At 42.7% G+C, this 18892-nt stretch overlaps 1 protein-coding gene across 3 annotated transcripts in view; it reads right to left on the bottom strand.

The window, feature by feature from the left end:
* CACNA2D3 (calcium voltage-gated channel auxiliary subunit alpha2delta 3) overlaps positions 1-18892 on the bottom strand; it is a 903947-nt gene that overhangs the window by 277755 nt on the left and 607300 nt on the right. For all 3 annotated transcript variants that reach the window (XM_027522771.1, XM_027522769.1, XM_027522770.1), the window contains exons 12-13: positions 18595-18673; positions 3855-3988 (exon numbers count right to left, since the gene is read on the bottom strand). In XM_027522771.1, coding sequence (XP_027378572.1) covers positions 3855-3988; positions 18595-18673 — 213 coding nt within the window. The remainder of the gene's footprint in view (positions 1-3854; positions 3989-18594; positions 18674-18892) is intronic.

The raw sequence follows: 18892 nt of genomic DNA, 5'->3' as shown, positions 1-18892 counted from the left end.
TTTCTGGTTCCTCTTCCTTTTCTAAAACCAGCTTGAACATCATGGTTCACGTATTGCTGAAGCCTGGCTTGGAGAATTTTGAGCGTTACTTTACTAGCATGTGAGATGAGTGCAATTGTGCGGTAGTTTGAGCATTCTTTGGCATTGCCTTTCTTTGGGATTGGAATGAAAACTGACCTTTTCCAGTCCTGTGGCCACGGCCGAGTTTTCCACATTTGCTGGCATATTGAGTGCAGCACTTTCACAGCATCATCTTTCAGGATTTGGAATAGCTCAACTGGAATTCCATCACCTCCACTAGCTTTGTTCATAGTGATACTTCCTAAGGCCCACTTGACTTCCCATTCCAGGATGTCTGGCTCTAGGTGAGTGATCACACCACCGTGATTATCTTGGTCGTGAAGATCTTTTTTGTACAGTTCTTCTATGTATTCTTTCCACCTCTTCTTAATATCTTCTGCTTCTGTTAGGTCCATACCATTTCTGTCCTTTATCTACCCCAACTTTGCATGAAATGTTCCCTTGGTATCTCTAATTTTCTTGAAGAGATCTCTAGTCTTTCCCATTCTGTTGTTTTCCTCTATTTCTTTGCATTGATCTATATATGTGTGTAACTATGTATGTAGGTATGTGATTAGTAAATCTAGAGGAATTTATTTAAATAATTAACATTATCTAAAGCTAGGTGTTACATTAAGACAAAGCTCTATCCTCTTCCTCCCCAGGATCTTCAGGTTATGTAACCCCAGCCTGGATACTCTATATGTGTGATGCGTCCTTCACCAAAGGCACGATGTCCATCAGCCTCTCATTGGTGACACTAATTTGATGACCCAACTCAAGATTTTGCTGGATTCTCTCTCACTGTTTTCCTCCCCTCCCAACAAGTCAAAAATCTCTAGGGAAGCACTTTGAAACCATGAAAATATCCCACCCATCATCAAACTTTCCCCTAGGCTTAGCATCCTTGGATGACTACTGCCCTAATCATTCTTTACTAAAATGGCTGTCCACTGGTGATTTTCAGTCTAATGACTCCCTCCCTCCACACCCACCAGGCAGCATTCCATTGCCCACTGGACACTCCACTCCTTCACACACACTTCCATCATCTATGTAATTCATCTGTCTGAAATGTGTTTATTTATCTAGAACACATGGATTTCTGTTTTATTCAGGTTATAGTCCATTATTCTACTTTTTTTTTTAATTTTGAGGTTTAAATTGTCCCGGAGCTGACTACTGAGAGCCCATTCACGCTGATTCCTGGGCCTTTTGACATGACTTTAGTGTCTGGTAGGCTTTTTTTCTGTTTTATTTTTAACAGTAAGACTCCATTACATCCATGTACCAGAGTTTATGCAATTGATCTCTTATGGTTGGGGATTTAAGTAACTTTCAATATTCTGAAAGTGAAAATCAGTCAGTCGTGTCCAACTCTTTACGACCCCATGGACTATATAAAGCCCACAGGCTCTTCTGTCCATGGAATTCCCTAGGCAAGAATACTAGAGTGGGCAGCCAATCCCTTCTCCAGGTTCAATATTTTGAAATTACAAGCAATTCTGCAGTGAACAAACTTGTGCATATGTATTTTTGGATTGTTGGAGGTTTACTTTCAGGGTTAATTCCTAGAAGTAGGATTCCTGGGTCAAAGGGTGAATGTACATCTTCCTTCCTAGAAACGCCCCATTCTATCATCCCACAAGCAACATATGAGTGTCTCTTTCCCACAGCTGCACCAACAAAGTTAAGCTTTTCATTTTTGGTACTCTGATAGGTGAAAGACATGGTATCTCACCATGCTTTTATTTGCCTTTTTCTTACTATGTATAAAGTTGCACATACTTCATATTTTAAAAAACTATTTTTATTATTTTTGTGGGAATTGTCTGCTCATGTCTTTTGTTCATTTTTTTTTCTATAGGAATTTGGGGTTTTCCCTTTAATTTTTGAAAGTTCTTTACATATTAGAATTATTCTTTATATGTGCTATACATTGCATATATTTTCTCCTATTTTACCATTTGCTTTTTGACTTTGCTTCCAGTGATTTTTTTACTTAACAAAAGTTGGGTTTTGTTTATATTAGTAGTCAAACCTATTTTTCTTTATGTTGCATCTGGATCTTGGAGTCATTGTTAAAAGCCTTTCTCTGGACTCATATTATAGAATAACTCACTAAATTTTTGTTCTACTGCTTATATTGTTTCATTTTTGACAGTTTAGGCCTCTGATCCCCTTGGACTTCTTTCCTGGGCATGATGTGAAGAAAATAACTAATTTTATCTTTTTCTCAATAGCCATCTAGTTTCCCCAAAAGCAGTTATTAAGCCCATCCTAGCCCCACTGGTTAGATATGGTGCCTTTATGACATAAAAAATTTCCATATGTAGGTAGGTCTTTTTTTTGGAACTTTGACTGACCTTTCTATGTATCCAAGTGATGGTCCCATAGAGACTCTGTTCTATATTTTTTAGATGGATGAAACAAGATGACAGACCCAACTGGCTGTTCAGAGTTTGTACAAAGAACCACTGAGTGTCTGGATCACTCTGATCCTGGCTGGCCACCCTCCTCCTCTCCTCTTCCCCGGCCTTACTCAACCACATGTACAAGGAAGAGATGAAACCATCACCATTGTTATTCTGTTATTACTGCTAGTATGATGCTGACGCAAATGGGGTGGCTTAGTTATTTCACTCTATGATTCTAAACCAAACTAGGGTCAGACTCCGGACATGATAAAATCCCACAGTCTCCCTGGTCTCTCCTACACAAGAACTATTAAATTTTTCAGCTTAAGACCCATCTCTGCTCAGGGTGATTTCTCCTTGGAGAGGGCTACCCTTTCCTGACCAGTTCATATTTCCAAGGTCCCTTTGTATGCTTTAAAGCTTTGCGGGGGGTGGGTACAGACTGCTGTGCTGTCCCCAAGGATGGGTTCTCACATGCTGCTCCTGCCCTGCATTTGCCTGCAGCTGTCAGAAAAGCAGCAGGAATGAGAGAATTCATGGAGAGAAAAACCCAGCCCACAGCAGCCGTTGAGATCACTCTTGAGGATGGCTGTGTCTGGGTTATAGTGATTGATGTGATGTTAATCCTGACACAAATGATGGGAGAGGGGCCCTCTGAGAACATTTACAATCAATAAATGAAAAAATGCTACTCCATCAGACTCATTATCACTATGAAAAATCACGCAGCAATTATACAAGAAACTCAGCCATTGAGGCATTACTTGATGATTGGCAATGCTACTTCCTTTAAACTAATTCAACATTAGAACCTTTTTTGCTTGGAATTTAGCTTTAGAATGAGCCCATGGCCACAGCTGCAATAACAATTGCTACTTATACAGTCACCAAGGAAGCATCTTCTCACTTGTCCATGGAAAGAAAAGGCAACTGTGGTCTCTACAGTGGCTCCAATTCACTATCAGAACTGAGCTTTGGTTCCACGTTCCCAAGTTGAGACCCAAGATTCATTCCTAGGACTGAGCTTCTCCGATGACGGTGAGGAACTGAATCTAACATGTTTGTTATCATTGCCACAATGACAGAATTTGTACACTTGTGAGATAGGAAACAAAGTAGAGAAGACAGAAGCCAAAAGTGAGTTTTCTGTGCTGACCAGACACCTTCCAGAAGAGCCTCCTGCATTCTCAGATATTAAGATTTGTTACCAACCTCACTTACCAAGAGACCAATGCACACTGTACAAAAAGAAAGATGTCATTAAACCTGTTATTAAGGAGAAACAATACAACCGCCAACTTTCAGAATAAACCCAAGGAAACTCTCCTATGCCAGGAGGCACCCTCCGGCTGTCCCCTGCGGCCCCCAGGTACTCACAGTGCTGTCAATGTACGCTTCAGTCCACACCACATCGTGCTCCTGGTCGATGACTTTGGGCCGGCTGAGTACATGGAGGTATTCCATGACATTTTCCTGCACGTCAGCCAAGGTGGAGATCTGGGTGAAAAATCCTGCCAATGGAGAAGCACCTTCAGTAAAGACAGGCAGATCTACAACTGAGGAGCAGGCCCACACTGTGTCTCCACAGCAGTATCATGTCTCCTCTCTACCATCGCCCACTTCAAGCACTGTGTTCATGTTAGAGAACAGTCAAGCAAAAAGAATAAAATAAAGAGCAACCACAGACTCATCTCCCAGAGTGAAAGTCACTCTTTGCCCGACTCTTGGCGATCCCATGGACTATACAGTCCATGGAATTCTCCAGGCCAGAATACTGGAGTGGGCAGCCTAACCCTTCTCCAGGGGAGCTTCCCAACCCAGGAATCGAACTGCGGTCTCCTGCACTGCAGGCAGATTCTTTACCAGCCCAGCTACCAGGGAAGCCTCTATCCCTCAGAAGAATCCCCCATTAATCCACGGAAGAATTTCTTTCTGATCTTTTCTTTTTGTTGTTGTTTAGTCAAACCACGCTCAACAGTCGCTCAGGCTGTTAGTCGCTCAGTCTATACATACATGTATACACCTTCTCTGGTAGAAACCGGAGTGAGTCCTCTTTACATAAAATTTTGTAAACCCCTTCCTAATTTCATTTTAGTGTATTTATTTCCAAATAAATTACTTACAAATTCAGGAAAAACTACAAAGCACAACACTTAAAGGCTGTTATAGTTACATGTTGTTATAAATAGTTATAAATAATAATTATAAATAATTTTTTCTTTTTTGAAAATTTTTATTGGAGTATAGTTGGTTTAAAATGTTGTGTTAGTTTCAGGTGTACAACAAAGTGAGTCAGTTATACATACACATATTTCCACTCTTTTTTAGATTCTTTTTCCATACAGATCATAACAGAGTACAGAGTAGAATTCCCTGTGCTATATAGTAGGTCTTTATTGGTTATCTATTTCATATATAGAAGTATACATATGTCAATCCCAATCTCCCAATTTATCCCTCTCCCCTATATTAATTTTCTAAGGTGCACAAAATTTGCTAAACACTTGATAAGCTTAGCCTCACTTACTCTTGACCACATGATGAAGTGTATCCACTTTAAAGATAAGAGGACTGAGGCAGACCAAGCATAGTTTTTCACCCATATTCTCACAGGTGTCAAGTGGCAAATACTGAAGGTGAATCAAGCTTAAGTCTCTTAATCTATGCCTTCTGCTTCTACAGAATTGTTCCCTTTGTGAGTTTGAGGTTGAAACTCCAGCTCAACTCTCATGTGGTACAAGACCTACCTTTTGAATAAGCTGGGTGGACATGATTTCTCAGTAACATAAAAAGTTCTAAACATGCTCTCATCCTGAGGGTGAAGAGGCCATTCTACTCAGCCACTGCTATGTCCCTGTTCAGCTAGGGATCCTGCTGGCTTTGCTAAGGGTTAGGAAATGTTAGAAGAAAAGGGCTGAACAGAGCACAGGTCTGGATCCCAGGATGGGGCCCTTCGTTCAAACGTCTTATGCAAGGCTGTCTTGGTGCCTAGCACTGGTGGAGCAGAGGTCACCTAGACGAGCCTGACCCCTGCTTCCTGGGGCCTGTGAGGTCTGTGGAAGCTGACAACTACAAAGTAGCAAAATCAACATTATAGAAAAGCACACAGAAGAGACAGAGTCAATCACTTGGCTATCCTAAGGAAGGCTTAGTGCAGCTGAACCCTGAAGGATGAGGACCAGTTAGCTAGAGAAAGGGGGGTTAAAGACTGTGTCCGGCAAAGCAAGGAATGTAAGTAAAGGCTCAAAGTCAGAGTTAGATCCATTCCAGGAAGTGAAAATAGTTCAGAAGGGCTGGAGTAAAAAGCTGGGGGAGAGTGATGAGAGGTAAGGTGGTATAAGATCAGAAGAATGGGCAGAGGGATGGTCACATAAGATCTTGGGAAGAAGTTGAGATTTTATCCGACAGGCAAGTGGTCACAGAGGCCTTTTAAGCTGGGGGACACTGGATGGACACAGAGTCATGCTTCCTCCCCATGCCTCTAAATAAAGACCCTTGTAATTAAGTTTATGCCAGCTTCTACTTGCCAACAAACAAGAGAGAATATGTGTGCCTCTGAAGCCAGATCTGTCACAGCACTGCCTATACTGTTTACAGAACCTCTTAGTGTTTAATACAGGGCTCAGGGTAAGGAAATGCCAGCCCTTTTGTTATCCAGAAAGGACCAGGACCCTCCCAGGGCATTTCCAAACAAAAACCAGCTGGTTTAAATTTGGTGTACCAACCTCAAACCAGGTTGGGACCATGTGGCTTCTGGCTTCCTGGTGACCGTTCTGAACAGTGCTAATTAACATGCATCGTCACTCCTGTCCACTCCGCCCTCCTGGCCAAGGCCAGAGACTCACCCATCCCAGTGGAAACTGAGCCCCAGTGACCGATGAGACTGTACTTTAGCTCAGGATTCTGAAGCGGGGCCCATGTGCACCGTGGCACTCCCTCAGAGTTCAGGCACTACCTACAGGGAGATCCATCCAGATCACTGTTTATGCAAGGCTTCCAGGTGGCTCCTCTTGGAGGCACAGTGGGAAAAACATGCTTTAAAGAAGATTGCTGGATGACAGCAAGCATCCACAGTTACCATCCCTCCATAAACCATGACTGTAAACAGTGTCTGAATAGGAAAGAAAACATTTCATCTCTTCTCTAGTAGATAAACCTTTGGCTCTGCATGAAGGGACTTACAGAGACAAACTCCACAGAGGACAAACCAAGAGATGTGTCGCCATGTTGAAAGGAAGAGGAGAGAACTCCATGGTTCTAGATCAAGGGGATACCCGCATGAGCAATTCACAGTATAGTACTATTCCTATTTTGGGTTCCTGTACTAAATGTGCAGTAAAGACAGCCTCTCTTGGGAGGAGTTTTTCTCGGTTGTCTGTGTTTTCATTCTGATCCTCAAAGCCAACAGTAAAAATCCCTGATTTGGGCTTTCCAAAATAGGGCCAAGAGAAGAGAGGGAATAAATAGAAAGAGGGGGATGGGAGAGACAGATTCTCAGTATAGAGGGGGAGTGAGAAGGAAAAACAGTCACACATTTGGAAGGAGATGGAGCTGAGGGATCATCCTCACTTGGCCTTGCTTATCATAATCAAAGTTCTGAAAAGTTACAAAAAGCTGGCTTCTCCCCAGAGCTACAGACTCATAGCCAACTGTATACCTGACACCTCCACAGGGATGACTAGCAGGATTCTCAGACTGAACTCATCCAAAGCCAACTCCTGATTTCCTTGGCCAAACCCATTCCTCCCCCATGGGGTCCTTTCCATTTCAGCCGATGACGCCACTGTCCAACTGGGCCAAAAACTTAAGAATTATCCTTGACAGCCATCATTTCCTCAACCCACCCCATCGCTAATCCACCAGCATGTTCTTCTGGCCCTATCTCTAAAATATGCCTCAAGTCTAATTCCCCATCTCCACTGCTCTGGCCCTATTCCAGACTCCACTCTCTCTCCCTCAGGGTACAGCAACAGGCCCTGGCTCCACAAATCCCCTTCCTTGTTATCTAGACTCCTGACAGCAGCCATAGGAGTCTCATAAAGTATAAAGCAGATCATCTCCGTGCCTAAAATTTTAAAACAGCTTCTATTTAGAGTTAGCATAAAATCCAGATTTCTTACCTGACCTCTAAGACTCTTCCTCAGCAGGCCCCCGCCTACCTGGGTGACCTCATCCCCATCTACTATCCCACACGAAGCTCATCCACTTAACCCTCCCCAGGCACTTGCACTTGCTGTACCCTCTGCCTGGCACACCATTTATCCAGTTTTCTAAGGATGGCTCCTTTGACCATTCAGGGGTCAGCTGTCTGAACTCATTTCCTCTCATATCACCTGGTCTTTACTTTCTTCTTAAGATTCATCCATATAGAATTCTGATTTATTTGTTTATTTTGTTCTCTATCACTGAAATATCGGCTCCACGAAATGTTACAAAAAGCTGGTGCCCATGTTATCCAGAGCAGTATTCCCAGAACCAGCAGACAGGTCTGTGACAGCCATCACTGAAGCGAGGACATCCACCAATGTCTTACTGAGATTCCCTTGCCTCTACACTTGGGTAAGACAACAGCTCAACGTGGGTGCACACTCACTGTATAAGGAGGAAACAGAAACAAAAGAATTCAGCTATTTGTCCTGGATCAATCTGAATCCAGATTCATTTGCTTCCGAAGTCTTTGCTCTTAGCAACTGAACACAACGCCTTTTCCTGTAAAGGGAAGGGACTTCATAGCTGCTCAGAGGCCCTCCTCTGGAAAGATACCTCTAATGGGTTGTTTGTATCTCTGTGGCTGGGACAGGTTGAGGATGGGGTAGGGAAGTATATGATTGCCCTATGAGGTTCCTGGCAAATGCACAGAAGTTAGCACCAGCAGTCTACCCAAAACAATGCCAAAGTTCTAACTTATATTTCAGTATACAGACCAGGGATGCAGATGTAGAAAAAGTAAGAAAAGCTAGAACTATACAAATAATATGAATAATGTATACTGCAAAGCTTAACGCAAATCTAATCGCCTAACCTCAACCCATTAAACTGCAAAACTTTTGTGAAAGAGTCTCTTTTGTTTTCAAATGTTTTTCATAGAAGTTTTAGTTAACAAATGTACATTTTGATGAATAACAGGAAGTCACTAAGGACTGGACTCAGGCTGTAACCAGAGATGCTTCCCTCGTTCTCCTTCTGCATTCAACTGGCCACTTTTCCTCCCCTTCCTCCACCCCTTTTTATTTCTTTTAAATCCTAGCTCTTGAATGTTTATTCTCTTCTTTAGTGCCTTTTTGGACTTCATATATCATGTAAGAAAACAGAATCAGCAATCATTTGGTAATTACCAAGGAGTAATTAATGCTGAAATTAGCCACCTATTACAAATGGTCTGCTCATTTTTCTCCATAACATCAATTTATTTACCTTATTCTCTTACAGAGCCTCCTGTGAACTCTGGGTTACAACTACTCAGTGTGATAAACCACATGCAGCCTGGTGCTTTATATTTTACTACCCTTACCTAGAGATTTCTTAAGAGTTCCACGTCTAAGAGGTGCCTCTGCATGAGATGCTACAAAAGCACATCACTGAACACTCCACTTTGCAATGACATCAGATCTGAGGGACCCCAGAGTCTGGTCCTTGGTGGGAAACCATGGCTGTCTACTTCGCCAGGTAAGGTCCTAGTTCTACCTTTGGTGTGAAGGAGTACTGCTCCCTTCGAGTCTTTTCAAAGACTCGTTTCCCCTCTGACATAAGACAGGATGAAAACAGGACCAAGTTCCAGCCTTCTCAGGGCAGTAAGGTAGGCAGTGATGTTGTTGGTGTTACCTGGTGTGCATCCCCTTAGGGAGCAATGGTGTTCTGGGAAGATCCTCACAATAGTCTGTCCCATCTTCATCCTCCTTATCACTACACACTACTGAAAAATCACTTTTTTTCTATAGAAAAAATGCAGTTTATAACAATTTTCTACCTCCGTATCACCTTGGAATCTTACAAAGAACAGTCCAAGGGCCCTGAGAGGTGAAGGGCACATGTCTGATGAACTGGAAAGGACAAATGAAGGAAGAATGACCACTATGGCGGGGAACCAGGGTCCTCAGTGGGCCTGCGGCATATGAAGAAGAGGGCTCCTAAGTGTGAAACTACCAGTATCAGCCAGAACCTCTGATTTGGGAGCAAGCCTTTTTGTGTATGAATAATATGAATTCCAACCCAGGCTTCAGCAATACATGAACCGTGAACTTCCAGATGTTCAAGCTGGTTTTAGAAAAGGAAGAGGAACCAGAGATCAAATTGCCAACATCTGCTGGATCATGGAAAAAGCAAGAGAATTCCAGAAAAACATCTATTTCTGTTTTATTGACTATGCCAAAGCCTTTGACTGTGTGGATCACAATAAACTGTGGAAAATTCTGAAAGAGATGGGAATCCCAGACCACCTGACCTGCCTCTTGAGAAACATGTATGCAGGTCAGGAAGCAAGTTAGAACTGGACATGGAACAACAGACTGGTTCCAAATAGGAAAAGGAGTATGTCAAGGCTGTATATTGTCACCCTGCTTATTTAACTTCTATGCAGAGTACATCATGAGAAACACTGAGCTGGAAGAAGCACAAGCTGGAATCAAGATTGCCGGGAGAAATATCAATAACCTCAGATATGCAGATGATACCACCCTTATGGCAGAAAGTGAAGAGGAACTCAAAAGTCTCTTGATGAAAATGAAAGAGGAGAGGGAAAAAGTTGGCTTAAAGCTCAACATTCAGAAAACTAAGATCATGGCATCTGGTCCCATCACTTCATGGGAAATAGATGGGGAAACAGTGGAAACAGTGTCAGACTTTATTTTGGGGGGCTTCAAAATCACTGCAGATGGTGATTGCAGCCATGAAATTAAAAGACGCTTACTCCTTGGAAGGAAAGTTATGACCAACCTAAAAAGCATATTGAAAAGCAGACATATTACTTTGCCAACAAAGGTCCGTATAGTCAAGGCTATAGTCTTTCCAATGGTCATGTATGGATGTGAGAGTTGGACTGTGAAGAAGGCTGAGCGCTGAAGAATTGATGCTTTTGAACTGTGGTGTAGGAGAAGACTCTTGAGAGTCCCTTGGACTGCAAGGAGATCCAACCAGTCCATCCTAAAGGAGATCAGTCCTGGGTGTTCATTGGAATGACTGATGCTGAAGCTGAAACTCCAATACTTTGGCCACCTCATGTGAAGAGTTGACTCATTGGAAAAGACCCTGATGCTGGGAGGGATTGGGGGCAGGAGAAGAAGGGGACGACAGAGGATGAGATGGCTGGATGGCATCACCGACTCAATGGACATGAGTTTGAGTGAATTCTGGGAGTTGGTGATGGACAGGGAGGCCTGGCGTGCTGTGATTCATGGGGTCGCAAAGAATCGGACACAAGTGAGCAACTGAACTGAACTGAATATGAAAATTTAATCTCAAATTTCATGTTTGAAAACAATTTAAAGGATCACACTGTGGAGCTAGGAATGCTGGTTTGCGTGCAGCCCCTCTTGATCTCCTCAGACAGCCTTAATGTCTCCATTTGTAAAATGTCAGAAAATGGACCACGTGCCTACACAAGCTGAAGCAGGACTATTTCTGGAAGGCTGGGTATAAGTCCCAGCTCCAGTCTTTATTAGCTATGGACCATTAAATTCCTTTCTCAACAGCTACATTTCTTTTTCTAGAGTCTCTCAAATCATGGGAAGCATTCTTCTATGAACCACAACTTTCATTTCCCTACAGGGAAACAACCTCACACCCTGGTGAAGAGTTAGGCTCAGACATCAGACCAATTGGACCTGAATCCGGCTCTGCCACCTGCTAGCTGGCAACCTGGGGTAAGCTGGTAGTCTCTCTCAGTCTCAGTTTCCTTTCTTTTCATGCACTCTATACAGCTTTCAGTTCAGTTCAGTCACTCAGTCATGTCCGACTCTTTGTGACCCCATGAATCGCAGCATGCCAGGCCTCCCTGCCCATCACCAACTCCCGGAGTTCACTCAAACTCACTTCCATCGAGTTGGTGATTCCATCCAGCCATCTCATCCTCTGTCATCCCCCTTTCCTCCTGCCCCCAAACCCTCCCAGCATCAGAGTCTTTTCCAATGAGTTTACTCTTCACATGAGGTGGCCAAAGTACTGGCGTTTCAGCTTCAGCATCAGTCCTTCCAATGAACACCCAGGACTGAGCTCCTTTAGGATGGACTGGTTGGATCTTCTTGCAGTCCAAGGGACTCTCAAGAGTCTTCTCCAATACCACAGTTCAAAAGCATCAATTCTTTGGCGCTCAGCTTTCTTCACAGTCCGACTCTCACATCCATACAAGACCACAGCTTTAATAAGAGTCGAAAGAGATAATATACAAAAAAGTACTCCACACTTTTCCTGGCACTTACTAAGCAGTTGTCATCCTTAGTTGTTATTAATGAGAGTAGCACCACCTAAATCTTCACAACTCTTACTCTTTCCACTGTAATTCTCAAGTTCTATGGATGTACACAAAAATGTCTCTGCTAATGGATAAATGAATAAAAAAGGTACTGTGAGTACATGCACACACACACAAGAATATTATTCAGAATGAGAGAGAGAGAAATCCTGCTATTTGCAACAACATCTATGGACCCTGAGTCTATCTTGCTAAATGAGACAAGTGAGACAGAGAAAGACAAATACTGTATCCTATCACTTAAATGTGGAATTTTTAAAAAGTGAAAATCATAGCAACAGAGTCAAAAGAGCGTTAAGCATGGGCTGGGAACTGGGGAGCTGGAGAGCTATTAGTCAAACAGTACAAAAAAAATGAATTACACAAACGTATCAGAATAAATGCCAATTGCCTTCTTCTACCTTTTCTGAAATAGCAAAACAAATTTAATTGCCATTTTTCCCTACTCTAAACTATCATTCTGGTTTCATAAATTTAACACTTGGAAATGTAAGTGAGGTTAAGAGATTTCTAGTGGAAAAATGCTATGGGTCTGAACTTCCAAGGAGGGCTCGGCCACCAGTTCTCTTTCAAACAAGGAGAGAATGACCATGAGCTTATTAAAAAGGGACAGGTTAAGCAGACAACCAAGAGAGACTCATGTGGAGTTTCCATTTGACCTAATGATGACGGATAGGTTGAGAACCAAACACAGAGACCCCTCTTTATTTGCACAGCTGGAAAACACTCCATTTACCATGAGTTTTGAAGGAGAATCAGGCAGTGCTTATTTAAAATCTTGGCACACTGAACATTACGGAAGGTCATCGAGGCTTTATGGAGTATCTGGGCTAGTTGGCCCCTCTTTTCAGTTTTCTCAGTTCACTTGTTTATCCAATAGTGTGAACGCAGAATTTTAAATCACAATAAGCCATTCTACAGTGGCAATGATTGTTTTAATGTATTTAAAATGGTTTGCTGCTTTGCCTCATTAGGGCTGGTTCCCTCAAGATAGGACATACTTATGCTTAAAATGAGACAAACCAATGAGTTCCAGGCCTCTCTGGATTTTGCTATTGCATTGGAGGAGGCAGAGAACTCCTCTAAGGGCTATGAATATGCCCAGACGCTTATTTCCAGAGGTCCGCTGACTTGAGAACTGTCTCGTGGCTTCCAGACTTCCAAAAAGGAAGCTTTGCGCCATAGCCGGTCCTTGACCTGGCCCGGGGACACTGTGCTGGCCGTGACAACTCCCGCTCCTCCCTAGGGCCACTCTGGCCAGTCAGCCAACAGACTTCTCTCTGGGCTGCCCTGTATCTGCTCTGGTCCCCAAATGCTAATGTTTCATTTCACTGAAGAACTTGGCTGAGTCAGGGCAAAAATATGTGGTGGGTGGGGAAGAAGCCTCCCTGGACCTCATGTCACTTGAGATGAAAAATGTTATGCTGCCTCCATACTATAACAATCTGAGAGTATAAACAATGATTTAATTAATGACCATAGAAGAATACTTGCTCACCGACGTTACGTGGTCTAAACCTCATAACTGACGCAACACAAAGCCGATGTTTATATGGGCACAGATGACTGGAACCTGACATTTTGATGGCAACTGCTACTTTGAAAAGTGGCAAACAATGGCATTTTATTCCCAAGGACCTTTAGAAGAGAAGCAAAGTAGGGAGGTGGGACTATTGTGAAGGACTGACTCTGGCAGGGAAGGAAACAACTGGATTTGGACAGGAAGAGAAGGAGAATCACAGCAGAATCAAGCGGCTGGGCCAGATAAGCAGCTACTATTACCTCCTTGGATTTTCCAAGTGCTGCACTCAGAACTTACAAATCTATATGCTATGGCTGGGCCCTGAAATACTCTGAGCTGACTAAAATGTCTTCAAAAGGATGCTTCAAGGATTCTTATAAACAATGACTAAAACTAAATTATGGTGTAATATTAGCTGATTAAGACAAGACTTCAACTTCAGTAATTTTCATCAGCTGGACACAGACAGTGGTAAAAACAATATCCCATGACTAAATGCATACTCGCTGATGGGAAGAATTGCAGTCTGATGTGGCAGAAGTAACAGGAAAACTTTTAAAAATTAAAAAAATAATGGAAAGGAGTTTTTTTTTCAAGACCACAAAATCAAGGAAAAAATGGGGAAAGTGTAGCTCATTCAAATGCCAACAAAGTTCCAAAAATTATTCAGTGGTCTCTTTACTCAGAGGCAATCTAGGATCCATGCAACCTTCATCTCCCTGTGCCTACTTTCTTTCTATATTCCCCCCTCAAATGAAGTCAACTCTGAGACAATCAGAATTACTAATACCTTTGAGTGAGGTGGGCCGGCCAAATTAGCTAAAATAATTTAACATGTTATTCTAGAGATTCAAGGAAATGTTCAAATCTTTCAAGCAGAGTTCCACTTTTTAGTTAAGGAAGTTGAGACTTGCTTCAGGTAGAAGCAGATAATTAAAGACAATGTGAAGCAAAGAAAAGTGAGGCAGAGGTTTACTTGCTGGGCTATACACATATATTCTGAGAAGTTTCCAGATCCATTTACCCTCAATGCTGAGTCCTGCAGAGCATGTTTGTTAGTATTTTTCTTTGCAAGCTTATCTCTGCCTATGCAATTCAGGATGGGGAAGACCTTGCCCAATCTGGGTATCATAATTTTGTGGGGGGTGGGGGGTGGAGAAAGAAGGAGGACTGAAATCAGAATTTAGAGTTGCTAATCAGTTAGGATCAGAGAAGGCAATGGCACCCCACTCCAGTACTCTTGCTTGGAAAATCCCATGGACGCAGGAGCCTGTTAAGCTGCAATCCATGGGGTCGCTAAGAGTCGGACACGACTGAGCGACTTCACTTTCACTTTTCACTTTCATGCATTGGAGAAGGAAATGGCAGCCCACTCCAGTGCTCTTGCCTGGAGAATCCCAGGGACGGGGGAGCCTGGTGGGCTGCCGTCTATGGGGTAGCACAGAGTTGGAAACGACTGAAGTGACTTAGCAATCAGTTAGGATATTAAGAAGAGGTGGCAAGAATACATAGCAGAACTATGCAAAAAATATTTCATGACCCAGATAACCAAGATGGTGTGATCATTCACCTAGAGCCAGACATCCTGGAATCTAAAGTCAACTGGGCCTTAGGAAGCATCACTATGAACAAAGCTAGTGGAAGTGATAGAATTCCAGCTTTACTTTTTTAAATCCTAAAAGATGATGTTGTTAAAGTGCTGCACTCAATATGCCAGCAAATTTGGAAAACTCAGCAGTGGCCACAGGATTGGAAAAAGTCAGTTTTCATTCCAATCTGAAAGAAAGGCAATGCCAAAGAATGTTCAAACTACTGCATGATTGCACTCATCTCACATGCTAGCAAAGTAATGCTCAAAATTCTCCAAGCCAGGCTTTAACAGTACATGAACCGTGAACTTCCAGATGTTCAAGCTGGATTTAGAAAAGGCAGAGGAACCAGAGATCAAATTGCCAACATACGTTGCGTCATAGAAAAAGCAAGAGAGTTCCAGGAAAAACACTTACTTCTGCTTTATTGACTATGCCAAAGCCTTTGACTGTGTGGATCACAACAAACTGTGGAAAATTCGGAAAGAGATGGGAATACCAAACCACTTGACCTGCCTCCTGAGAAATCTGTAAGCAGGTCCAGAAGCAAGTTTGAACCAGACATGGAACAACAGACTGGTTCCAAATCAGGAAAGGGGTATGTCAAGCTGTATATTGTCACCCTGCTTATTTAACTTATATGCCAAGTACATCATGCAAAATGCCGGGCTGGATGAAGCACAAGCTGGAATCAAGATTGCCGGTAGAAATACCAATAACATCAGATATGCAGATGATACCACCCTTATGGCAGGAAACTAAGAAGAACTAAAGAGACATTTGATAAAAGTGAAATAGGAGAGTCAAAAAGTTGGCTCAAAACTCAACATTCAGAAACAAAGATCATGGCATCTGGTCCCATCACTTCATGGCAAATAGATGGGGAAACAATGGAAAAAGTTAGAGACTTTATTTTTTTTTGAGCTTCAAAATCACTCCAGATGGTGACTGCAACCATGAAATTAAAAGATGCTTACTCCTTGGAAGAGAAGTTATGACCAACCTAGACAGCTTATTAAAAACCAGAGACTTACTTTGTCAACAAAGATCCGTCTAGTCGAGGCTATGGTTTTTCCAGTGGTCATGTATGGATGTGAGAGTATCAAGAAAGCTGAGAGCTGAAGAATTGATTCTTTTGAACTGTGGTGTAGAAGACTCTTAAGAGTCCCTTGGACTGCAAGGAGATCCAACCAGTCCATCCTAAAGGAAATCAGTCCTAGGTGTTCATTGGAAGGACTGATGCTGAAGCTGAAACTGCAATACTTTGGCCACCTGATGTGAAGAACTGACTCACTGGAAAAGACCCTGATGCTGGGAAAGATTGAATGCAGGAGGAGAAGGGGATGACAGAGGATGAGATGGTGGGGTGGCATCAGCAACTCGATGGACATGAGTTTGAGCAAACTCTGGGTATCGGTAATGGACAAGGAAGCCTGGCTAGCTGCAGTCCATGGGGTCACAAAGAGTCTGACACTACTGAGTGAATGAAGTGAACTGAATCAATCTCAAATGGAGATGATATAAACTCATTTTTTCACACAGGTGTTATATGAATAGATGAGTATGATAGGCATGGAATAGCTATTTTTGATAGGCACATGCCCTAGCAGAGAAGGTCTATCTACAGACAAGAAAAATGCCTTAGAATATAAAAAGAAACCAAGAAGAAAAAGAAAAACAAAAGCACAGCCCCCTTGTCAATCATAAGATACACGAGAGTTCCTTCCCGCTCTAGGTTCTGACTCACTCTCTTTTCTCCAGAAGACTCTTTAATTTCAGGGAGCAACTTTGCTGGCTTGCAACTAAAAGAACTTTGTCTTAAGTTCACCAAAACTAAAGCTGAGACCTGCCAGCCCTCCCTTGAGTCCCCTCTCTTCCACTAACATACACTGGAACTTTTATAAAGGATGCCTTAGCAGGCAATGTACAACTAGACTACCCATATCTACCAAAACCAATTTACTGTACAGCAGGACACAGCTTAGTACAGTTCAGTCGCTCAGCTGGGTCTGACTCTTTGCGACCCCATGGACACATCTTCCTTTATTAGTATTGATAGTCTATGTACTCATTTTTAAAACCTTAAAGAAGCAGCCACTCTATGTACAGCAGCAGACCAGGGTCTGTCAGAGTGCTCAAGAGGAAATCAGATTGACAGGCTGTTCTCAGGGACTGTGTAGCATCACAGATCAATACATCACCAGGAAATCATATGCAGCATTTTTGTGCCAGACACTGAGCTACCAGCTTTACCTGCATGGCCTCATGTCAGGCTCACAGCATGTGTCTGGGGCAGGTATCATCATTACTCCTGTTCTTTAGGTGCTATAACTCAGACTCAGGTAGGTCTGGTAACATCCGCTACCATAATTAGTGTTTGGTAGAAGCTGGATCTGAACTCAAGGAGTCTGGGTTAGTACTCAAGGAGTCTAGATTCCCCCACCTATCTACCTCCTATGTTTTGCCTTCTATGGTTGTATGTAGAATGAAAAGAAGCCCTTTGTAGATTGGAGGCCCTATTCCTTCCCTCCCCGTGTCTTTCCCAAAGCTCTGCTTCCAACACACATCAGGGGATCATTCATCAACTAACTTATGAGTGTAGAAAAGTCAACCATTATTGAGCACTTTCTATGCCCCAGCACTTAACTAGGCACCTCATCTATACCATTTCATTTTTTTAGCCCTTATATTCAATAAGAATCAAAGGAAAAGCTATTACTACCCTCTCCACTTGGAAAATCAGACCACTGAAGCAGGCTACATAACTAAGTTAGTTATGTAGGCTAAGTTATGCTATGAGAACATATCAATCTGGAAATCTCAGTGGCTTAACACAAAGGTTCATCAAACAGACTTTATATCCATCACAGGTTGGCAGATGGCAGAGAGTGGAAAGGCATCTGCCCCATGTGGCCACTCAGGAACCCAGGCTATCTCATCTAGCCCATCATGTCACTTCAGAGCTCACAAGAGCAGAAGACAGTGTAGACACCACCACATCAGCCCATATGTGTTTTAGCTCATAAATGACCCAGGTTGGATTTGCTTATAGCCTACTGGCCTACTGAACTAGTGCAAGGTGGCTGGGAACGGTGAGCACATGGATATTTCAGTTCAGTTCAGTCACTCAGTTGTGTCCGACTCTTTGCGACCCCATGAATTGCAGCACGCCAGGCCTCCCTGTCCATCGCCAACTCCCGGAGTTCACTCAAACTCATATCCATCAAGTCGGTGAGGCCATCCAGCCATCTCATCCTCTGTGCACAGTAAATCGTTCTGCCATAGTAATTCTCCCAAGGTCACTCAGCTACTAAGGAATAGAGTGGAAAAGCTTAACCATTCCACTTTACTATAACCTCAACATTATAAATACATTTTTGGAGAAATCTGTTCCAAATCGATCATAATCATTTAGAAACATCCAGACCTTATCTAAGAATTCACAGCCTTCTGGTAGAATTCTCCACTTCCTCATGACTATCTCTATTTCTGCACATCCACAAAGAAGTTATTCAGAACTGAACTCATCAGGGGACCTACCTTTGTTGGCACAGGCCATCCACTTGAGATTGTCTGCAAAAGCAGCCTCTCGTCCAATGAGGTACGTGAAGATGCGAACCTAAGAGGAAGAGGAATGCACGGATCAGTGGCTTTCACTTTTCACCCTCCAGCCCAGACCATAAGCATGGCTCACACACATGTGGTTTACCTCTTTAATGCTCCATGCCCCCATCTGTAGAAACATATTTAAGACATTTGAAGTACAGTCAGCTAGAAATATATTCAAAACTGGGGTCTTTGATCTTTTAAACCATGTGGCACTGGTGGTGGTTGTTTC

This window comes from Bos indicus x Bos taurus, chromosome 22, assembly GCF_003369695.1.
Source record: "Bos indicus x Bos taurus breed Angus x Brahman F1 hybrid chromosome 22, Bos_hybrid_MaternalHap_v2.0, whole genome shotgun sequence".
Classification (NCBI taxonomy): Eukaryota; Metazoa; Chordata; class Mammalia; order Artiodactyla; family Bovidae; genus Bos; species Bos indicus x Bos taurus.
Note: the sequence above shows the minus strand (reverse complement) of the source record. Positions and strands in the feature narration are given on the sequence as shown.